We start from the raw sequence: 24,361 nt of genomic DNA, 5'->3' as shown, positions 1-24,361 counted from the left end.
GTTTAACTTAACCATTGGTTACCATCAGTTAATCGGCCGATTACTGTTAACCCTATATTGAGAAACAGGTAATTCTGCTAACCAGCACTTAAATTTTAATCAGAAGATAACCGGACGATAACCAGACTTTGTGAAACCGGCCCTAAGTCTGTTTGTTCATAAATCTGTTGTCGCTGCACTAACATCCCATAGAGGTGCCAGGTAGGAGATATGTATAATGTCTTTCAGACGGGGGTCTTTTCCTAAAAGGGGCGGGTTTACTGGCCGAGGTCAGAATAAGGGATAAGACAGTAGTATTTTCTGCCAGTTATATAATCTGAATTGTGGCATGAGAAAGGCTTAAATAGCACCTATTTGGACCTTGCAATCATTTTTTTTTCGGGGGAAGGCCCCCGGACCATCCGCTTTATTGGAAGGGATGAGTGAATAACTAAATGTGCCCCCCCCCCCCCTTTCAAATATTAATCCTAGCTACGCTACTGCGCCCTTGTATCGCATTCTAGAGATGAGCCCTATAAAAATCTAAAGATAATTTTTTTTCCAGGTCATACTACATAAACAAAGTACATCATAATATAAACTATAATTAAATCACACATTTCAAACTGAAATATTTATTACCTGTTTTGACATGCAGGGTACTGTCTCTTATAGAAAAGGAATATCCTTCATTCTTCAACCAATCCAAAAAAATATTATAATTTGTTTCGTTATCCACGTATCCGGATATGGTCTGTTCGCTTTCATTTAAAACGCAATTTTGTAATTTATCTCTTATCGCCGACATTGTTAAACTAAAAACGCGCGCTTTTCTCGCACGTCTGTTCGTATGTGTTTTTGCATTTTCGGAACTTTTTTGGTATTTTTTGTGTCTTCCCATGTTAGTGAATCTTAGGTTACTCGCTCTCTACCTGTATATTCTCTCTCCTCTATGATAATATTACGTCACTAGTTGCTTAGCAACGACCGGAATATATACGAGATAACAGAAGATAACCTTGAACTATGATAATTATCTCCGTTCATTGGAGTTTGACATTTTATTTTTTTAGTTTTTACAACCGAGTACCCAAACAGTTGTAACAGTTAATTATTACATTTCGCGTATTCTGATTTTGTTGTTAGAATGAACCCATTAAATATACTTGGTTCTAGTGTTGCAGTTCCTGGGTGGTACTTTGGAGCAGTTTTGAGTGTTATCTATTTAGGTTATTATTTTCGTGAAGCTGTTAAGGTAAGTTTTGATTACTATGTCCTAAAATAAACTTAACAAAATATTCTTACCAGAGTGGCAGTTCCGAAAAAAAAAAATATTTTTATGGGTATTTTTAATGTTACTATTCTATAATTTAAAAGGGCGTTTGGTAATCCAGAACTTTTTATTTTTTAAAGAGAAATTTAACTAAAAATCCTAAAATAAATAAATTTTTATTTTGTGATATGTTTGTGAATCATTCTCTTAAGAAGACATTGTGATGTTTCAACCAGTTTATCGTTTTAACGAGTGGATATTTTAGTTTGACGTACTTGACGAAATTCCTGTTGCCCTTCGTAGGAAATAAGGCTTTAACAAAGCATCTCCATCTTGTCCTGTTTTCATCTTTGGATCAGTCTGGTTAGAGGAGTGGTTAGGTTATGTTAATATATTAAAAATACTATGATGCAATGAGAATTACCCATTTGTTAAGGTTCGCATTATATTAACTTTAAAATATTTTAGACGGTTGGTTAGACAAGTTAGCTACATTAAAAATGCTTTAAAATCTTTGGATAGTTGGTCAGGCTAGTTTAACTAACCTATCTGTACAAATGTTCTCACTATTTTATAGTATTGTTAGTGTAGGTAACCTAATTTAGCTACTGAAAACTGTAAACTATAACTGGAATATCTCAATGCAATTATTCCTTTCAGATAATGTTCTTGCATAGGTTATCTCATCAAAACTAAAAGGTAAACGTAGTGGCAATTGAGTGGTAAGGTTAATCCAAAGCTTGCTTATTTCAGAGATATTTATTTTTAACATCCAATAGCCCAAATCTGACATCACTTGGAGTGCATCATACAAGTATGCTACAAAGTACAAAACATTTAAATGGAAAGTACATTCATAATAATATTAATTACCTCAACTTAAGCCCAGCTGAGCAGAAAAATAAATAGAAAAAATGATAAACACACAATAAACTGAACATATTTAGAGCGTTAAATTTTTCATTATTAATTACACTGCTAGGAAAGCCACATCATACAATAATACAACTTTAATCTACAAAACATTATACCTATAGAGTCCACAGACATCACAAAACTACCTCTGAAAATTGTTTTTACAACACTTTACTTTCAATATAAAGTCCAACATTTAAACGCAAGCTCTATGACCTCATATATTGGGAAATAAATACGACCAGTGCAGTTACATAATTCTTCCTAAAAGTTAATACCAAGAGGCGTTTTAATAGTTCTGCCGAAAAGTTACTATTCTTTAAACTTCAGTTTCCAAATTAATTTGGGGTTGCAGATGCCCATCACTCTGTGCGGTTTCGCAGTTGTTCAGCTCAACCCTTAACAGGGTAAGTTACCTCAGCCGAAACCTCACTTCGCTTATATTTGCCCTGGAAAATCTCAGTTTCACCCTAAATTACATTGCCAGTAATGTCTTAGGATGGGAAAATGCCTAACCAGTAATTATAGGTACTTCAGTTCAAGATTTCAGCCTTAACTGCATCTTTGCATGAAAACTGCCAATCTGCATCGTGCCAAATGTAAGTGGTGCCACGTGCGTATCATAACTCCCAATAGGCAGCACAGTCAAACAGGGCGAGCAACAAATGCATGGTTACTGTTATACAAGTGCATAGCCAATACTTCTGTTGTCTGAGTGATAAGTTTGTAAAATTACTTATGGGTAACGTTTATCACTTGACACCAACAAAGTTTATAACTAGGTAAAATCTCATGAAAAATATAGTTAATCTATACTTTCGGGGGATTTATACCTATATAAGGTAGACCAGACGACTTAACATATTTTGTCACAGCAGTAGGTGGTCTGCTGTTATTTCTTGTGGGCTGTCATCGTAATGCAAACATCGTGGATGATCGATTGCTGTGGCCACACTAGTGTCTGCGCATGCACGCTCGATGACAGTCACCGCACGTGGCTGCCGCTAAACTCTCGCGGCACTCTCCTCTCTCTTCCTCGACTCGTCACTTCTCGTGCAGCCCACCCAGATCTGCCGACGGCCATCTCCCTTAACAGTAAATCAGGGCCATCAACAGTCTGCGTGCCACATTTCCCCACTTGCTGATTTCTCATTCCATGAAACAGTTTTTTTAAAAATAAATCAAGTTGGGCTTGCAACTACAAAATATAACTTAAAATTTTAAATTAAAATTGCCCAAAAACTTAACGATATAAATGAAAAACAAATAATGAATAAATACTGGCACAGTAAAATTTACAAAAATTCTTGTTGCCAAACAAAGAAGCAACATACAAAAACTAGGTAAACTATAACAATAACAAATAGTTGTGCTGGCAAGTATGTACCATAAATTATGGGAATTTTTTTATTCCCAACAGATTATAAAATAACAATTTAATGGGGAAGGGCGGTGAAATTTAGAGAAATTATGGGGTAAAAATCATTATCAATGAGAGAAAAATGGAGTGAATATTTTTAAAACTGCTGAAACAATTTAAAAACAGTGATGTGATGTTGTTCCCGGGTTGCATGGGGATATGGCGAATGTTTAAAGTGTAAATAAATGATGGATTTCCAATATGCCCGGCACCAGCTTTAACTAAGCAGTCTCACATGTGGAGGCTTATAAATAGACTATTCGGCCCGTGTGGTCCACTGGAGATGTGTCCATATCTGTAACTATGGTGGTTGGGAGTTGCAAGACAAACCTAGCTAGCTCCGTGTTTGGGCCTGTGACCACTCCCTACTCTGAACAACACATCAACACACTCATTTCCAATTGTGGCTACAAAGAAAGGCTATTAATGTTGGAAAGATACTCATAAGTGAATATTTAAATTGATGGTTTTATTACAGTTAGGCGTGCACTGAAAAATACAGCTACACGAATTCCCAGTAACTAGCATTGCAAATTAAGATGAAATTAGCTGCCACAAAAACTTCAGTCTTAAAAGCTGCAGTCGACGCACAGATATGTTCGACAATTAAAGCAATAAACTCTCAGAGTCAGCCGGTTCCAAATGCAGAGGCCAGCTCGTGTGCCAAGTGGTGTGAGGCTGTGAAATGAGGGTATAAATACCCATCCAGTCTAAGGCCAGTTACGCAGTCCAGTAAGCGAACTATGAGCAGGAAGGCTGCTGTAAACCATGACGGGACATCTTTGAGTGAGTAGTCATCGTAGCGCCTGGGCAGTCCACTACAAGAGCACCGGATCCTTGGCCTACTCTTCACGCTACCGCCGGGGGCACCCCTGCTACTAGTGCTGCAACTAGGAACTCCTCCCGATCATTTTATATGCGGCCAAGCCTGCCTGATTGGCTGCTCGACCACAGAAAGAACCAGCTAGCTTAATAGCCCAGCTACAGGGAGTCACCCGGCCAGTACCATTGCCTCTAAGGTAACTGAAGGCACCGAAGCTACACTCAAATTTAACAACTTCTGCGACTGACTTCGTAAATTATGCTGAATACATATATGGGTAATTTCTACTACAGTAAAAAAAGATTCATAGTACAATTGGAGCACAGAAGAAAACCCAGACTCGCCCAGCCAGCACATATTGGAAGAAGACAGCTACATGACAGCCCCTCTAGTGAAGGGAGGGGGGAGTACCAGGCAGAGTCGGCAGGTGTAGAGAAAGGTATCATGAGCGTGCATTTCGCTCAGTGAGTGGCATCCACGCCATGGGACAATGGTTGCGGAGGAGCCCTGATTTAGATTTCATGTTGTTTCCATAAATCACTCCATACAAATTTTGGGATGACCATGGCAGATTACTTCTCAATTTCGCTGTCTTGTATTTTAAATGTTTGTCTCTAATGACCTTGTTTGTAAAAAAAATTATGTTTCATTTTGATCCCCTTTAATATCATATTTTTATTTATCTTTTAATTAGTATAGATTTAGTTTAGGCTGAACGGTAAAAAAACAAAAATGTTTAAAAACAGTATTCATATCCCACCATTAATCAAGTTGGTTAGAATCATCACTATCAATTTGATGTTCTGCTAATGTTGTTGAATTAACAAGGTGGCAGTCATCTGAAAAACCTGGATCTATTAGAGACAAATGATCATCTAAAATAAGTGTGAGAAATTTTCAGTAATATGCAAAGTGTAGTTTTTGTTACATGATAGATTCAAAAGGTTTTGACCACTTTTCAGTACACGTTATTTGAAGTGTGGCTACAAGAACACGGATTACCTCTTTTCCACCAAAGGTAGCCTAATTAATTTTTGTATTTGTAAAAAAAATTTGCTCTGTTTGATTAAGAATTTGTTTTTTGCCCACAGCAACCCATTCTTGCCTGTTCCAAAGGAAAATTCCGAAGTTTTTTGCTTCATCACATGCCAGTTTTAAATGAAAAATTTTGGCCAACACTTTGGTGTGTAGAATCTCGTTTGCAAACAGTATTAGCAGGTTTTTTACGATCCACAGTTTTGCCTCATGTTAAATACAGAAGGTAAGGTATATTTGCAGTTTTTCAGTTACTTTTTTTACTGTGCTCATTTTTATATTTATTTAAGAATATTTACAGAATTATAAGAAATACCAATGAAGTACTAAAGTTATTTGTGATAACTATACTCGCTAAAGACTTGCCTCTTTCATAGTGTGTGCTACTGTTATCAAATCTTTATAAATGATTATTTTTTCTTAAGTCTTAACATGGAATTTCTAGGTAATGGTACATACACTCTTTGTTTGCCAAATTTATTACTTACCCATGAGTCTGCAAACTAAAGAAGGAATATGTCTATATATTTTCAGTCTGTGTTTTTAGATGACAAGTTTGTCTGCTTTAATGTGTGTGTTAGCCAGCCATGTATGTAATTTTTTTTGTCTTCTATGACTGATTGTCTAAAGTACATCATATAAAGAAAATTAACACTCATTATAAATGACAGTCTTTTAATTATAATATTCTTTTTCCATGCTGTATTTATGAAATTGTTGAAATTAGAATGTCTATTGGTAGGGTGGTTCTTTTCTGCTTAATATTCTAAGTTAATTTTCTGTATTCCAGCAGCATTACGTTGTTAAAGTTCCAGTGTGTGGTATAAAATAATTAGTTAGTTTATACAGTCTACCTTCTGGAGGTAGGCCCTGGAGATGAAAGAAAAGTTTTGAAGATAAATTAATTTGTTGCGCTATATGGTCAGTAATAAAACAATTTACCAAATGCCTGTGCAATATTGATTTTTACTGTTTCGTTATTTTGGGAGAATCAATGGTTTTAGTGCTGAACTTAAAACTTTTTCAATTGGTAGATCTTTGGAATAAAATTATACCATTGAAGAATATAAAGAATACGCCCAAAGCAGTATACCAGATGTTAGTGTCCTCTGTTATCATTGGAGCACAAATGTAATTTGGTAAAGATTGAATTAATAATAGGTAAGACCAAAGCTGCAGAACAACAAGTTATAGGATTAAATTTGGTAGAAATATTTAGTGTTTGCATGATATGCAAAATATAACACATTTATTTGTATAATAACTTTTGTGTGTGATTAACGTGCAATAAGTTTTCTTATGAAATTTCAGAGAACTTTTTCAGCTAAAAGATGGCGGGGAAGTGGCTTTGGATTGGTTGGAAAACGGCTGTGAACCTCAAGCGCCTATTGTTATAATTTTACCAGGATTGACTGGCACTAGTCAAGCAGACTATGTCAAATGTCTTGCTGTTGCTGCTAACAAAATAGGTGTCCGAACAGTTGTTTTCAATAACAGAGGTCTTGGTGGTGTTATGTTGAAGGTATGTATTGTTTTTTGATTTGTTAAAACTTTTCATTTGTAACAAACTATAGGTATACTGTTATGCTTTGTTGTTTGTTGCAAACATGTTCCATTTTGTGAGCATAAATACAAGCTTAACAAAGGTATTTTTATGTTTTCAAATGTTAGCTGTTGTGGTCTACCATCATTTTTCCTGTACCAAAATGTTATTGATTTTATTTTATGATTTTTAATGGCAGGCATAAAAAGAGATACTCATTAGAGTTAACTTTAATTAGGTAATTATTCATGTCTGTCATTGTTTGTTATTTAAATTGAACGGAAAAGTTTGAAATGTCACATTTAAAATACATACTATTGTATAGAACTTTATTGGAAAATGTAATTAAACGTGTAGAAAATTTTCAGTTTTTGTATTTTAAAAACTTAAAATCTCTGTGTAACATATTTATGATTACTCACTATACACAAAACATTTAATTATATTTCTCTGTAGCTGACACAATAAAATTGGTTATGGCCAATCAAAAATTTCTTTATCTTATTAAAAATTGTTCTTTTACAAGAAAAAGAAAAGAGAATGTTAAAAAAATCTTAGCTGTATTTTACTGTATTGTGTAAATATAGTATAATATTTTTCCAGAATTATATAAAATTTACTACCAGAAGGTAAATGTAAGTTAAACTTTGTTTGAAATTAAAAATCTGAAGATAAAATTGATATATGAATCAAGAAAGAAAAGGAGTACAAAAGCACATGAGATGTTAAAATTTGTTCTTTTATATCATTGCAATCAAATAATGTGGATTTGTCCCTGTTAAGAGTTATGGAATCTCAGATTTTCCTAGCCTTTTCTGATGAATAGGATTGCATTGAATAGGTACTCTACTGACTTAGCATTAAAAAAAAATGTTTTATTCTAAATTTAAAATAGAACATTATCATGCTACTGGCTAAGCCTTGCTAAATAATATCCTGTGTGTCTGCATTCTCTTTAATTATCCTTAAGAATGTATGTATTTATTAGTTTTCAACCATTGTTTTTAGTTTTATTATGTCATATTGTTTTCGTGGAAATTGTCTGAAGCTCATGTATAGGAAATTTACAGTGAGTTTCATGTGATCAATAAATTCATGTAGTAATTTCTAATGTTGCTAATTAAAAAAGTTCTGTTAAAATTTTTTTTTGAGAATTTGAAAGCATTGCAGGAAGAATGTGTTTACATAAAACAGCAGATCTGAAAACTGTATGCTGAAGCAAATGTGAGATTGAGGCAGCAACAGCTGCTGCCGGGACAAATAAATATCGTTGGTGTACTGCCAAAAGTGACCAAGTCAAAAAATAGTGAAACTAAAGCAGTCAACTCATTAATTTTTTTACAAACAATATTTTAGTTATTGAGACTTGATCAGAATAGCAACATTTTAATTCCTTGTTTACTGAATTGAAATAATGTCTTGGGGGGGGGGGGGGGGGGTATTTTCCTTAGCTATACTTCTGCCCTTTATTAGGCAGTTAGTAATTAATCTCATTTTTGCAAATTTTTGACTTGGTTACTTTTGGCAGTATACCAACAATATTTATTTTATGATCCATACACTTTGGTACAAGTTTTCTTCCATAAATAATGACATTCCTTGTTTTTCAAACACTAAACGATTATAGTGTTTATGATTTGAATTATGTTTTAGTTAAATGCTGCTTAATTCCACGATATAACTTGCATTGTGATGCTATATCATGTTTTAACTTGCATTTCGGTGTTAGCTGTGTTTTGACATGCTTTTCGGTGTTATTTCGGTTTTATCACAATTCACCATATAATCTTGTCCCTACTTATTATATAGACTATCTTGCACTTAGATTTCAGTACATGTCTTACGGCGTGTGCTGTTGCCAAATCTCTTAACACATTACGAATGTCATGAAATGTGTTTCTTTTGAATTCTGATTACACAAGAAGCATTTTAAGAACTCATCATAATTTATAATATTTTATACTATCATGCTTATAAATGTGTAATAAAGCCACTTCTTTTACTCTAACTTACAACAAAAAACCTTTCCCACACATTCATTGGTACGAATTCATATGATAATTGTAAAGTGAACTTTATAAAAAAATTAATAACAATACAAATTTTAATCACCATGGATACCGCTGACCAAAGTTGACCAAAGCTTCCTTAATTGCATTGTTCAGAATCATGTTTTTTGAAAAATACTCAAATACTTTCAACATAATGTTGCGTTCGCTCCCTTGTAGTCTACCATTTACTTCCACACTGCAATTTAAGAGTGGGATGCTCTATAGTTGATGTACTTTAATAGTGTAATAATAAAACATTTTGGTTTTTACCAGTATGTACACTGTAAAAAGGTGTTTTCTTCCTGTGCTATTGCCAGGTTAATATTGTAAGTGTGGTTTGTTTTCTGATTTAATATTGACGACTCAGTGATCTTATTTTCACATGACTACTACAAATTGTTTAATCTTTTGGCTTTTTTAAAATTAAATATACATAAAACATAGATATTGATTCATCAAAACACATTAATTTAATTTGGTGTTGCACTTAAGTACCTTAATACGAGTCATAAAATCGATCAAAGAACTTAACCCTTTCGTAAGTAACCTAGTTAAGTTCTAACCTTAAGTCGATGGCCAAGTCACTTGACTACATCATTTAAAATTCCCACCATGCCCCAGCAAGTTTCACTTGGCCAAGAGACTGTTTTCACCCCTTTTTCTCATTGTTTAATCCACTCCTTATTAGTTGCTAAGTACTCCTTTTCCTCCGAGTCTGTGCAGTTTGTTGTATGTTGGTTTTGACTATGCTCATAACGAGTAACCCTTCTTCTTATGAACTCCAAATTGGCAGCATGTAAAGTAGTTGCTGAATAGCTAGACCTGAAGTGGGAGGGCAAAGACAAAGCGACAGAAATAGAGCAGGTAAGAAGGAAGAGACTCAGTATGGGTAAAGTAGCGATACAATCGTTCCACTAATAGCGATGCGATGATAGAACAGCATTACCAATGCAAAGAAACCTAGAAAACTTTTTTTTGATGAAATTTCTTTTTCTAAGTAGTTTTTGAGGAAAGAATTAGTTGTGAGAAAGTTAGTTACTGGACAGTGTAACATTTAATTTTATTGTGCTGTCAATTTTTTAAATGTGATTGTTTGGTTTTTTTTTTTTTTTTTTTTTTGGAAATGAAATATTTAAGACAGTTTTTCATTCCATTTTGATTTATAGATGAATACAATATTTCTGGTCATTATAAAAAGTTATGAACTCAAAAGTAATACTTATGTATGTTTTTCTCTGCAGACACCACGCACATATTGTGCGAGCAATAGTGAAGATTTTGAGGAGGTGTTGAACTATGTTCATACTTGCAACCCAAATGTAAGGATAGGGGCCACTGGGATTTCAATGGGTGGGTAAGTATTATTGTAGTAATTGACTGGATAAATGTGTACGTTTCAGTTCAGGTTTTGTGATAATTATTTATTTGCTGCACCACATTACAAAAATAAGTATAACTATTTAATAATATATTAAAATCTTTATTTTAATATAATTTTGGCTATGATTCATCACTGCCAACCTACATGTGCAGAGGAGTGTTTAAAGTGAGACATCCAAAAATATTGTGTTTGCAATCTGTACAGTTAAAAACAAAACTGGGTGTGTGTACATGCGTTAATTAAAAGTTATACTTACTTGGCATATTAAAAACTAACTTCAATTTTGCTTGCAAGTAATTGATATAAATAAAATAATAAAAGGACTCGAGTGATATCATAAATACGGTTGGTAAAGTGTAAATTCAATCAAATCAAAACAGTTAAACAACTACTTAGTATTCAATATTAATATTAACATGTGTATAAAATTATTTAATTTAGTAAAATAATCTAGTTAAATTTTATTTAATAAGAATAAATATGCTTAATGTTTATTCTAATCTATTGATTTTAATTCTTTATTAAGTAATAATAAAATAATTTATAATGCAAATAAATTATACATAAGGGAACAAATCTATTTATATAAATACACTTAAATATTTGAAAAAGTTTATAAACACAATTTCTGTCACTAATATTCACAATAAATAAATGTTATAAATGATATGAACCAGTATTCAATATGTCACTAAAGTATAAGTTTTAAATCACCATATATAATTTTTATTTGTATGTAGCCTTTTTTTTGTATGTATCTTTTTTTTCATCCTGTAAAAATTTTGTTGCATCGCGCACGTGCATCGTAAAAATTCACTTATAATTTTTTTTTCATAACATGCATAAAGAAGTAAAAATTCAATAATTATGGAAGTGTGTTCATTGTAGGGAATGTATTTGCTTTAAAGTTTTACAACAGTATTTTTTCCATGTACTGGCATTTGTTGTAACATAGTACCGCTCAAGAGAAAAAACAATTTCTGCCCTGGAGTAACATTCAGCAGCTTCATCATCATGCCCAATAATCAGCTATTATTTATTAAGTTGGTGTCAGGATACTGTTTGTCATGGTATGGTTATTTTATGTTGCTATTTGTAATTATTATGTCTTGTTTCCCATAGTTAAAAATGATGTGTGTTTGCTTTAGGTTGGTGCTTGGAAATTTTCTAGCAGCACATCAAGAAAAAGCCAGAAACTTAATATCTGCTGCAATGCTTATTTCAGTTCCCTGGAATGTTTTTAAAGGACTTGAGAACATTGAAAAACCAGTTCTTAATCTGATGTTGAATAACTACTTAGCAAGTGCACTGTGTCAACTTGGAAAACGGCAAGTTACTTATACTTATTTCTCATCTGCGTACTGTCCTTGAAAAGAAAGGCTTAGGTCATATGTTCCTTCCCCTACTCTTAAAGTGATAATTTTGCAGAATATGTTTACAGATGGTCTTGCATAAACTTTATGAATTGGCCCCGATAGCCAGAATTTTAAATAATGTATGTCATGATATTGGCCTACCATGAGAATATGAGGTTCATACAGTATTTGGTGCACCTTGAACTATTCTTGGGTTGATTTTTTTTTTGTTTTCAAACTCATTCTCAAGAAAACTGTAAGAGATAGCAAAATAAACCCATCAGTATTCATGGAGGAGTACTTTAGAGAATAATACATGTACAAAGGATCCCAGATCTGAATGTCAAGCCAAGAACAGTAGATATGCTAATTAATTATAGTTCTAAATCATAAATCCAAAATTCAAAAAGTTTCTTAGTTTTTGAGTTATAGGCATTTTTTAAAACATTTTTTAATTCCCATCCTGCTCTAAATAATCTTTTACTTGACTAAAAATTTTTGCTACACAATTATAACTCTACTATTGTTAACAAATTAAAATAAAATAAAAAATGCTATATTTTTTAGGGTAAAATATTATTTGGAAGACTTATTCTGCAAAAACATTTTTAGTTGGGTAAATTTGACTAGTCATACAGTAAACAAAATTACTTTAATATCTTAGCAAGTAATTTGAAAAGATGGTTAACTTAAGCAGTATTTGTACTAAAAAGGCAACTTTGATCAAGTATGTTTTGTGTGCAAAGTATCAGCTGCTTTGATATTCTACTCATGCTTCAAATTGAACAGCTTCTACTCTTGTCAGGGGTGATGATAGCAAAGTCGTTATGATAGTTCTAGAAACTGATGAGACGAATTCAACAGCTTCATCCCTAGTTTAAAATGACCCAAGTAAAATTAATATTCAGTCTTCTGAAAGGAATTAATGTGAATCTAATGATAACTTCATTGGGAGTGTCACCAAAGTGATGAATATGCACAAGTAAATATGCTGCATGTTATTTCCACTCATGAATATCGTTTCATATGTGGAGCTAATGCAAACCAGCAGAAACCCAGTCAAAATATTATTTCAACTGATGGTATCAATATTGTAAAAATTATAGTGATGATTATTATTGAAACAATCTGGGAAATATTATGCTAGCTTTCTCTGCTAAGTAAAAAAGTCAGCTATTAAGCATCTGAAATTTAAAATCCACTGTTAATATTGAAAAAAATATTTTTGTTAGTAGCTAAAACCCATATTATTTTATTTATTACTAAATAGTATTTTATTTATTACTCTTTAATTTTGGGGAAACTTTGTGTAGATACTATCAACAATGTTGTCTATTTATTGAAAAATATTTTTTTTCTTTCCTATCACTTATAAAAGAATTGGTAATATATATATTAATTTGCAAATGTTATTATTTAATTTATGTATATATTGACGAGTGACTTGTAATTTTCTCCATCGCCTTCATTTCAACGACGTCCAGAATTTCTTAAAGAATATTGTTAAGTTTATATTAATAGGTCTTATAGTTTTTTAGAACAATTAATTTGAAAAATTTTCGACTCTACATTTATTTTCTAGATTATCTCAAGGACAATTCATAGTCGGCCATCAAAAGCAGTATGTATTGTATTCTCATGGTGGGCCAATATCACTGCAAACATTATTCAAATTATTGGCTATTTTAAACTTAAAAATTTTATATAAATTTATGTGGTCTGACTCGGATTAAAGAAATGCTCATGTGGAAGGGACCTAACAAAAAATAAAAAAATAAATAAATCATCAGTACTATTTTTAGCCAGAGTTTTGCTTAGCAAGTTGTAGTATACAGTTGGCCAGTGATGATTTTATCAACAAGCTAAACACTACAAAATGAAAGGGAACTTTATTTTGGTCATAGTGCAGCAAGTGTATTGTCATGAACAGGGGTGAAGAAAGTTTCTGCTATTATATATTCTAGGTGCACAATAACTGCAAGAAAGTACGTAGAAGAAATAACAAAATTCTGATGGAGGTAGTAAAAGATAAGTTAGCACCTGTTATATTGGTTTGGTTATTGTTTAACCAGACTTGTGCAGTGAATTGTGAACATTTAATTTGTCTTTCTAGTCTCTCTAGGATTTTGCATGATGGGTCAAAATAGTTTTTAACTGTAAGGTATTATTATTCCAGTGACTCATGCAGTGTTGTTTGAGGAAAACAAGAATGTCTCAACCGTTATTTAAAAAGCGCTCTGAAATTTTTTTTGCCTTGAATGTAAGTAAACTTTTTTTTAGAAACTTAGAAGTAGGGGAGAAGCATAGTGGCCTACACACAACACTTTCTGGATGTATACAGTAAGGCCTATTGAGATAGTTTTTACTGAAACAGTCTGCTAACATTCTTTGACCAGGCATTAGGTGCTTTCATTACCATAATTAATGAGTTCAATTCAACTTTGTGATTTTTTTTCCCTGTTTATATTCTTACTTTTTGTGTTATGTTTATTACTTCTTAGTCATCATAGAAGCAGTAGGTCCTGGTACTATCTAAACTTTGGCATTCAACATTGTCTGAGGAAAATGCTGCCATTGAAGAAGTGGAAAAGGGACTGAAAACAAATTCCAAAGCACCAGGGATTTTGAGATTTTACCACTCTTGAAGAACAAAGATAACATTTTGACCTCTGTAAATTTAATTGGGAAAGCTAGGCAATAATAAACAAGATAACCAGAATATTTGGAAGTGGATGAGTGTTTAAATGCAACGATTATTTGTGAACATATGCTGCTCAAATAACTTTACATCATCCTATCCTCGCTATCTTCTTTTTCCGCAGTTGCGAACAACCATATGCAGTCATCTGATTGGCTTGACAGAAAGCAGATGAGAGTCAGGCTGAAAACGTAGATTTTTTTTTAATGTCTGTTCCCAGGCCTGTTACATTCTCAGGCCTTTTTTTAAAGGATGGCAATGGTACACTCTGTCAAGTGTACTAAACTTTAAATAAATCATTAGATACATGTACAAAATTATTTTAATTTTGTTATATTTATTTTTGTGTCAATTACTAAATCACTGTGTCAATCACTAAACCTATTTTCGTATAGCTAAGTTGCTACTTAACCTCACAAAAATTTTTGCTTTTAGGTATTATAAACCATTTGGGCTCTATTATATTTTAGAGGAGAGGATTTTGCAGCCATTGTAATGCATTATTCGTAGTTTTTAATGTTTATTTTGAAGAACAAAGCACTTTACATTTCACATATCCTTGTCTGTTAAATTTTTAGAAATAATATTTTTATTTTTCTGTTGGTTAGTTTTCTCAGAAAGTATAGCCATATACACATCTAAATGTTAAATTATCATTGAACAGGAAACAAGAGTTCACAAATTAATTGTTGATCAGTATTATAACTGTTATTTTTTATATATAGGTCTTTAAGTTTCTATTTGCTTAAACAAATGTTTTTCATCAACCAAAACATATTAGAATATAAATGCTTTCATTTGATAAATTAAACCATATTTTAACCTTTTGGGTGTCTTTATGCTATTATGAAATCAGTGTAAATACCTATATTTAATACTGTTTAAAAAAAGTTCCTTCTTATTAGCTATTTTGTACACATTACGAAAATGGAACTTAATTTCTGACATGTAAAAACAAAACATTCAAAACCTTGCACATATCTAACAACTGTTCACAATATTGTAAGATGTTAATGTTAATATCACATGCAGCATTTGAGACAGGTCAGACTTACATCTGTGCCGAGGAGACAGATGGCTGGCTGGGGGCATGTGAGACAGTGATGTCATCTCACATCTCAGAATATATATGAAGGAAACTTCACATAGAGATCATTAATATACCACTAAACTCATATTTACAAATATTTTAAGATTAAGGAATCTTTGTTTTTGTGTGGGATGGTGCTTTGAGAAATTTGGAAAATCTGAAAAAAAAAATTTTCCTTATGTAGTGAGTGATGTTAATTTTGTGCGTTTTGACTTCACCTTGATGGTACAAATTTGGTTTTTTATGTTATACATGTTCATGTTGATAACATGTGCCTGTTTATTCATCCAAAGATATGAACTTAATATAAAATAATTGTGTACTGTGAGATTTGTTTTTATAAATTACCTAACATTTCTAATGTAGTGATGTGTTTATAGGATGGCACACATCTCATCACTACATCAGTTGGATGATAAAGCTTTTCAGGTAAACATTTTTTTATCAGTACTAGTACTAAATGCCATTGAATGAATGCAGAAAAGTTTGCATGCTTCACATTTAGTTTGATATTAGTTTCAACCACAGTTACTAAGCAGTGATTCATATTTTTACTTCTTTGGATTAAAAACAGAAGCACTTATTAAGCAATTTATCATATTCTTATATATCACTTATGTTAGCTGCTTTGAAATTTTTGAATATGCATATTTATAAATTATGTTAATATTCTGTAAATTATGAGTGCATCTGCAAAGCTTACATTTTGAGCTTGAGCTCTATTAAAACTGGCTTTGGTTTTCTAGGGTGCTCTACTCTAGTTTTTGTTAAATAAATAATTCTATGTATTTGTTTCTAGAAATGGTGTACTTTTTTTTCTATCAAGTGTTATCTGAGATTTTTTCTGAATGCTGCTGTGAAAAGAATTTAGTCAGTTCAATAAATTGATATATAGTTTTGTATTGTGTAGTTAATAAGTATGTATGATCACTTCTGATGATCTTCAAACTTGATATTGAATCCTATTTGGTTGTACTATCATCGAATCAGGTGTTCCGTATGACAGTAAGTCCATACTACCGTGTTTCATTGCATAATCATCACACATTTAATACTAAAATCAAGTTTGAAAAGTAAAGGTGCGATTTTTATGCGAAAAAAATTTTTCTTAGGTAAAGTTATTCATAAAAACAAAACCCTTTCATGGAAAGTACGTTTATTTAAAAAGAAGAGTATACAAAAGCACCCCAAACTATTTAAATTACTAAGTCATGCAACAAAAACCTTTCTTCAACTTTAAATAGAAAAACAAAATCTGTGATACGAATGCGAGCCTGAACTAACGTATAATCATAGTGTAGGGTCACATCGAGCTTATAGATTTTTAAAGGGTTGGTACAATTAAATAAACTTTTCTACCACTCGATTGCTTCCCCCCCCCCCCCCCCCCCCATAAGGACATTACAAATTTGCACCAAGGTTCACTTGCAACCCACGAGGATGTGTGAATAATCTTGAAGGTAGTGTAACAAAGTGGTGTGTAGCAAAGGGAAAGTATACTTTAATGTTTTACAAGAACAGACATTTGTGATGACAATTGATGGAGAGAAAGGATCAATTAACTAGACATATGTTAAGGAATTCTAGGTTGTTAAGCTTACGAAGTAAATTACAGAATTTCCTAGTTATGGACATAGGAAATGATTTGTGCAGAATAAGAGGGTATAGACAGTTGTGTCAAACCAGTCCACAGAATGAACGAATTAAACAAAAATAGTGAAGGTAGAGTTAGAGTTTTACATTCTACTATTATTTATTCTTTTTTAAAGTGCTGGCAGGACAGTCTTGAGACAGTTGTTTTGGCAAAGACTGTACACTGATGCTATAAATAAATGCTATACAGACAAACATTTAATTTATAAAATACAGGGCACGCAATTACAAACACAAACATTCAGTTATACCTGAAAGGGTGGATTGGCATTGGTGAGATGATCTTCCCTCTAGCCACTCTTGTTTAGGAATATCTGGACTGATAATGACATCATGTTAACATACACAAAAATATTCATACCTTATAAAACAAACTGACAGAAGATGTACCAAGGTTTCATATATATAAATGTAAACATTGGTATACAGGATACTGAAATCACACCATCCTAAAGGTAACTAATCAAAACTTTTTCTTGCATAACAAATGCCATTTTATTAACAGACATTACGTACATGGTTCTATTTAAAACACATCTTTTCGGTTTACTTGCTATTTTAAAAACAGTAATGCTTTATATGGTGGAAATACAAAAATTAAGTAGATCGCAACCTGACTCACCCATACATTAATGAGAATCCCCACGTGAGCACAATGCCTCGATCTTGGTTACCACAGGAACTGCAAAATTAGTCTTCTCGTGAACGGATAGAATTTTAGTTTTTTCACTGTAGAGTCTCAGGGAAGCTTGTCATATGGAGGAAATATACATTGATGTGTTTTTAAATACATTTTACGATAGAGGTAAGTATTTTAGTGAACATTTTTTTCAAACATGTCTGCATAGCTTTCGTGTATGTTGCAGAATTTGACATGGAACACAAAAATACAGAAAATAAGCCAAGATTATTTTGTGTCAAAAAAAGTTTATGACAGCTTATTGATTATTTCACATGATAAATTCAGTCACTAAGCACAAAGAAACAAGACATCATCAACAACTAATCTCGTAAATAAACAATGATAATGAAATACATGGATTTAAGATGAACAATAAATAAGCACAGATTCAGACATGACAAAACATAAGAAATCCTGTGCATACACAAAATCTGGACATTCCACTGAAGACATCAATGCAGATGCAAGTAGGCTTATGGGATGAAACAGTACCGACAGCGAGCCTAGAACGTATTGTGATTGACAGCATAGCTAAGAGTTAATGTTTTTGGCTGGTGTCTTCCTGTAACAGTTGTTGATTATTTATTATTTTGTGATGCAAATCAATTTCCTTTTTTATTAAAGGTATTCATGTAGATTTTAAACTCAAAGTTTTGTTAACTTTATGTGTACCTGTTGCAACCATGAATGCTAATTGTTTGATTTTTTTTTAATTTAGCCTTTTTCTCAGTAATTGGAGCACAATGTTTGCAGAATATTCCATGAGTATTGTCCTAAGCATGCTCTGTAGGGTTATGTTTGTGCTATTCAATGTGTGAGGATTTCTGCCTACTTTTATTTATTATTTTATTTATTTATATGTAATTGTCACATGCCCACCAACAGCCAAGGGCTTTAGCGCTGGGTATGACATACACAGACAAGGACACTGGTCGTTGAAGGTACATACACACTCCCCCCGCGTCAACACCAAGAGCCGGCAAGCACCACCAGAGGAGATTCCGCAACAGTTAGGCATAACCGTAGTTGGCCAACGTACGCAACGAGAGAGTTTAACATACCTGGAGAGACAAGACAAAACCAAACAAATACAAACATGTATAATTTACACAACGTGTACAAATAGAATTATACAGAAACACAAACAGTAAAAACGAGACACACACAAAAAAAGAATCTACCAGTAAATTTATAATTCATGGTTGGGCAGATGCTACAATTTTTTTGAGATGTATTTTATTACTAGGAAGAAGGTAAAAATACTCATATTTATTGATATTGTTTATAAGTCTATACATAAGATTATGTTTATTTAATGTACAAAGTACTAGAGGCTTCTGACTATTAAAATATGGAATTTTTATGCCAGTAGTTTCAAGCACATAAGGACAGTTTAATTTATAATTGTAACAGTTGAGGGCGTACCGGTGTTGAGGTTGGAATATCGGTGGAAATTAATGGGCGCCACCACGTGAGTGGGCATGTGGACCCGGCTGGAAAACTCTTAACTCAGGGCGTTACGTGGCCCGTGTGCGGCGAGATATTAGCCCTCCTGATGTTTTACGCAGCTCCTGTCCCTAACTAAGCCCGCTCTCAGCGTCGGGCACGCTCCTAATTATCACAGTGGGCTCTCAGGGCGTCCCACACGCCGCTGAACAGGTTAAGGACCCACGTGGCCCCCCGAACACAAAACACGTGACTCAGTTAATTGGTTTTTATTTTACTCACGGTACACGTCCTTACACGATCCTCCGTTGATACAGCTATAAACGCCCGAGGCACGATTCAGATTAGGTGAGGAGGCGGACCACGCACGTGGCCGCCTCAAGCCGTTACTTACTACACAGATGAGAGAAAACTCCGGAGAGTAAAGAATTATTAATTATGCAGTCTCTCTGACCGAGAGATGAAAAGAAGACGATTTGGATAAATTAATTTACAGAACTACTACTCGGTGAAACAATGGTGATGTCCTCGGGGTGTCTGCAGAGACGTCCGCTCTCGGCCGGCTGTAGAAGGAGACTGGGATGAGCTCATGGCTTGCGGGAGGCAACATGGCGCCCTTGGCGCCGAACACAATTACCGTTACAACTTAGCTGTGGCGTGCCCTGGGTTACTATTAAAAAATACATAAATCCTTTTACAAAAATTAGTACATTACTTCCATGTCCAGACCGTCTGTAATAATTACGTATATGAATAAAATGGTTTAAATGAAGTTGAATGCTAGTTCCTCCGCCGCCCGCTAGGGAGCGTCCTTGTTCATGCCTGCACTTATTAAATAACAAAACATCATGAATTAGTTAAACAAAAGACACTCACATGCATAGCCGTCGTGACACTGTTTTGGGGCAAAAGAAAAAGGATTACAATACTTATTAATATATTTTAGGGGTGCGGCGCTCTGCAGCTAAGCGCCCTCTTGCTGTAGTTCGTGGCGCGCAGTTTGAATCTCACACGGCTACGTACGTCACGACACAAATGCCGGGTAGGAAAGGTGGTGGGAAAGGGAACGGAGGATGATCAGGCTCGTGGGGCGAAGCCCCGGCTGACGTCACAGTTACTAATAAATATAGCATCTAATATATCTATTTTGGCTTTAGGAGAACCCAGATGATAATTTGTATCAATAGTCATACCATATAGCAATTTAAGATTTATGAATTTAGAAAATTTCCTGTGCACTTTGTTAATTTTTTAGATATCAGAGATGTTAATACTTTTTCATTTTATAAATCCATATTCTAGTTTGAATCTAATTAGAGCTATATAGAGAGATATAGCTGAATCAACATTAGTAGCATCGAAAGTAATGTACTTAATTAGTCAGAGTATTCTATTGGAATTTGATATAAGTGATTTGATGTGAACATGGAAAAATAACTTGGAATAAAGTCTTTTACATATTGAGATTTTTTAATATGATGATTATCAATATTGTATTCAAAAGTAAATGGATGGAGTTTATTTGAGAACGTTATGATAGTGACTTGATGTAAGTTTTTGGACATACGCCATTGCTAAGAACTTTTTCTGTTGAAGAAAAACTAATAAATAAAATAAATAAATAAAAATAAAAATAAAAATACTCAAAAAAAGCTCTATCCACCCGAATCAAAGAACACAAAAACAACTGCAAGAAGGGTGAAACCCTAAAATCCAGACTTGCTGAACATACATGGGAAAATAGCCACAAAATTCTCTGGGAAGACTCCACACCACTCATACAGGAATCCGATAAAATAAAAAGGAAAATCAAAGAATCAGCCTTCATTATTAGCAATAAAAATATTTTCAGCCAGCAGAGCATTGAATTAAAAAATATGTGGATCCCTTTGATAAAGAGAGAAACATCCCTGCAGCACAAAACAATAGCCAATACTCAACCCACCATAACCAATCCGCTTTAACTACATGGTGCACAGCCAATGGGGAGACAGCTCGTCTGTCATTGGCTGAGCAAGATGTAGCCCTTTCTCTGATAAATACCCTCATTTTCCAGCCCCTTCTCAGTCGCACCTGTGTTTCCGTACCATGTGCGTCTCTGCCTGAGGACGGGAGCAGATAGCAGTTCCCGAAACGTCGCTTGTTTCTGTTTAGGTAAAACTATTGTATTTGTTTTTTTTTTTTTTGTCTCGCTTCATCTGTTGTGCTGAATTATTTTGGGTTTCAATATTTTTGTGTTGTCATCATTTGTGGGGATTTTTTCGTTCTCTTAGTACATTTTTCTTTGTTTTTTCTTTGTTTGCTGACCATATTCCTGTTTCGGAATATTTTGTGGTGTTCATATCCTTGTTGACAACAGCAATTGTTTGCTTAATTTTGTGTGTTTTTTGTATCTTTTTTTGAGTATTTTTATTTTTATTTATTTATTTTATTTATTAGTTTTTCTTCAACAGAAAAAGTTCTTAGCAATGGCGTATGTCCAAAAACTTACATCAAGTCATGCACTCCCATTGCACAAATCTTTTAAAGATAACGTTATGATAGTGGTTTTGTCTTTATTAAGTTGAACCAAGTTGAAATTGGACCATTAAAAAATTGAAGAAATGTCTCTGAAGTGAGTGACAGTCATGGAGAGATGCAAATATATATATATATAATATCTAATATCATCAGTAAACAGTGTGCCAGTAGAGTGGTTTAGAACTGTTACTATAGCTACAGAAAACTCAGGAACCAGTGTACCCAAGCTATCAAAATAGCCAAGTGAAAACATTTGCATGGTCTTTACGAGTTTCATTTAAAGCCTAAGAAAATATGGGCTAGTCTGAGAACTGCACGTATTAACTTGTCACAAAGTTTCTGATCATAAAAGTCATAAAATCTCAGCCAATCAATTAAATTCATTTTTTTGTCAACCAGCATATAGGTACTTCAAACATATGTACACCCAAACTGTCAGACACTTTTGTACCTAACAACTTGAAATCTTCTGATGAAAAGTTATTCTTCTCTCCTGTGTCATGCCAAAATGTTGCGAAGGCCTTGCGTCACATCAAAAGTAGTGTGATTGGTAACGACAAAATATCATTTAAAATTGGGAAAATTATTTTACCATTTGTAGTCCCTGCACTAGAGCATATTTTAATGCATCCCTTACAACAGGACAGTATCTGACAATATGGAAGAACTTGTACATAAAACGCATACCAAAAATTAAGTGTCCAGAATCAGCTAAAGATTTGTGCCCTATAAGCATCCTGCCTGCTGTTTCCAAAGCTCATGAGCACCTGGTGCACAAGCAAACATAGGCATATCTATCACAGGGGAATTTTTCATATATCTTCCAATCAAGATTTAGACCCAGCCACAGTACCACTACTGCCCTAATTAATGTTACTGATAGCATATCTCATGCTGTTGATAGGCGCAAATTAACTTTTTTAACGCTGCTTGACTTTAGTAAAGCATTTGATTTGGTAGATCATAACCTTATATTAAGAAAAATTTTGGTTATCTACAATTTTTCTCATAGTGTTTCTATTTGGTTTAAATCCTATCTAAGCAGTCGTTACTAATGTGTTGTTCTGGATACCGAAGTATCCACGTGGCTAAATAAATTAAATTCTTGTGCCACTTTTATTTGCTATATTGATTAATGCCTCAAAACTTGCCAATACCACATGTATGCTAATGATGTACAAATATATCTTCATACCAAAGCAACTGATATTATCAGTCAATTGTTATGTCGATCTTGTTTCCATTTCTAAATGAACAGAAGTAAATAAACCTATTTTGAATATAAACAATACCCAGGCAATATTAATTGGTTCCACTCATATGCTATCTGAAGCAATTTCTAACAAATGTAGTAAATTATCACTTGAAGGATTTGATATTAATTTCTCTAACATTGTGAGAAATCTGAGATTTCTGATAAACGCAACCTTAACCTGGAAGGAGCAGATGATGCAAATTAGTAAGAAAGTACATTTCTCCCTTCATTGCTTCTATGGTTAAAAAATTTGCTCCTAGTATTAAAACCATTCTTGTCCAGGCCTTAATTATGTCTCACATTGATTATTGCAATGTTTGTTTCCTGATCTGACATATCACTAGAAAAGCGACTCCAGAAGCTCCAAAACTGTTGTGCTAGATTTATTTTTAACCTTAAATTCCGAGATCATCACTGCGACCGGTATCACCTCATTATCTGTCAGCCAGTATTAATTACCTACATAGTTAACATCACCAAGACACACGATCAACATGTATCTATATGCTGGCTATTCCTTTACATTCATTTAAATGTTTTGTCAGGATCTTTTGTAGCCATGAGTTGTAGGCTCTGAAACAAACTAGAATAGATAAGGCAATCAAAAGACCTAGTTAATTTCAAACACAGGCTGAAAAGACATCTTTGTAACACCTACTTACCATGATCACTTTGCGGCTTACCTACTGTTTGAATCTGTGTATAAATGTGTGAGTGACTGGTTGTAATGTAATGGCAAAGTGGGATTTTTCAGGCATTAATAAATTTCCAGCATGTGTATGCCTATGCTTAATTTTTAGCTACTTGTAAATTACTTTGTTGGTTAAATTTTGTAATGGTTACCTCATATGTTTTAACATGTAGTTGAAGCTTAATTCTGCTTTCTATCTTACCTATTTTATCATCTATTAATCTGTTATGTCTTTGTTATGTTTATATATATTTTTTTAAATTTCAATGTATCCTGTAATAGCAGAAAATTTGGTAAGTTCAAGAAAAGGTGTATTGCCAATAAAGACAATTAAAAAAAAGATAAAAAAAACTTCTTAACTAAGGTTTCTATTACTTAAAAATTTGTTGCTGGTATTTATTGAAAAATTAGTAATATGTAGGTTTTTGCTGAAATAGTCATTAGACACCATATTTGTATTTTGGCAGACAATATTCAAAAGATTAAATTCTTGTGGTTTTTTATATAGGCCTAAAAAGTAGCCTACTCCTAACATGTATTTGTATTATGCA

At 33.3% G+C, this 24,361-nt stretch overlaps 1 protein-coding gene across 3 annotated transcripts in view; it reads left to right on the top strand.

The window, feature by feature from the left end:
* Nucleotides 1–944: 944 nt before the first annotated feature.
* The window catches only part of LOC134529634 (phospholipase ABHD3), a 30,934-nt gene continuing 7,517 nt past the window's right edge, over nt 945–24,361 (top strand). The window contains exons 1-6 of one of the 3 annotated variants that reach the window (XM_063363936.1): nt 945–1,234; nt 5,502–5,671; nt 6,757–6,967; nt 10,281–10,393; nt 11,569–11,748; nt 15,944–15,992. In XM_063363936.1, coding sequence (XP_063220006.1) covers nt 1,127–1,234; nt 5,502–5,671; nt 6,757–6,967; nt 10,281–10,393; nt 11,569–11,748; nt 15,944–15,992 — 831 coding nt within the window. In that variant the 5' untranslated portion in view covers nt 945–1,126. Of the gene's footprint in view, nt 1,235–1,444; nt 1,689–1,761; nt 2,767–5,501; nt 5,672–6,756; nt 6,968–10,280; nt 10,394–11,568; nt 11,749–15,943; nt 15,993–24,361 lie in introns of those variants that run through there. The other 2 variants (XM_063363937.1, XM_063363938.1) reach the window with 2 other exon arrangements.

Source organism: Bacillus rossius, chromosome 2, assembly GCF_032445375.1.
Source record: "Bacillus rossius redtenbacheri isolate Brsri chromosome 2, Brsri_v3, whole genome shotgun sequence".
Taxonomy (NCBI): domain Eukaryota; kingdom Metazoa; phylum Arthropoda; class Insecta; order Phasmatodea; family Bacillidae; genus Bacillus; species Bacillus rossius.
Note: the sequence above shows the minus strand (reverse complement) of the source record. Positions and strands in the feature narration are given on the sequence as shown.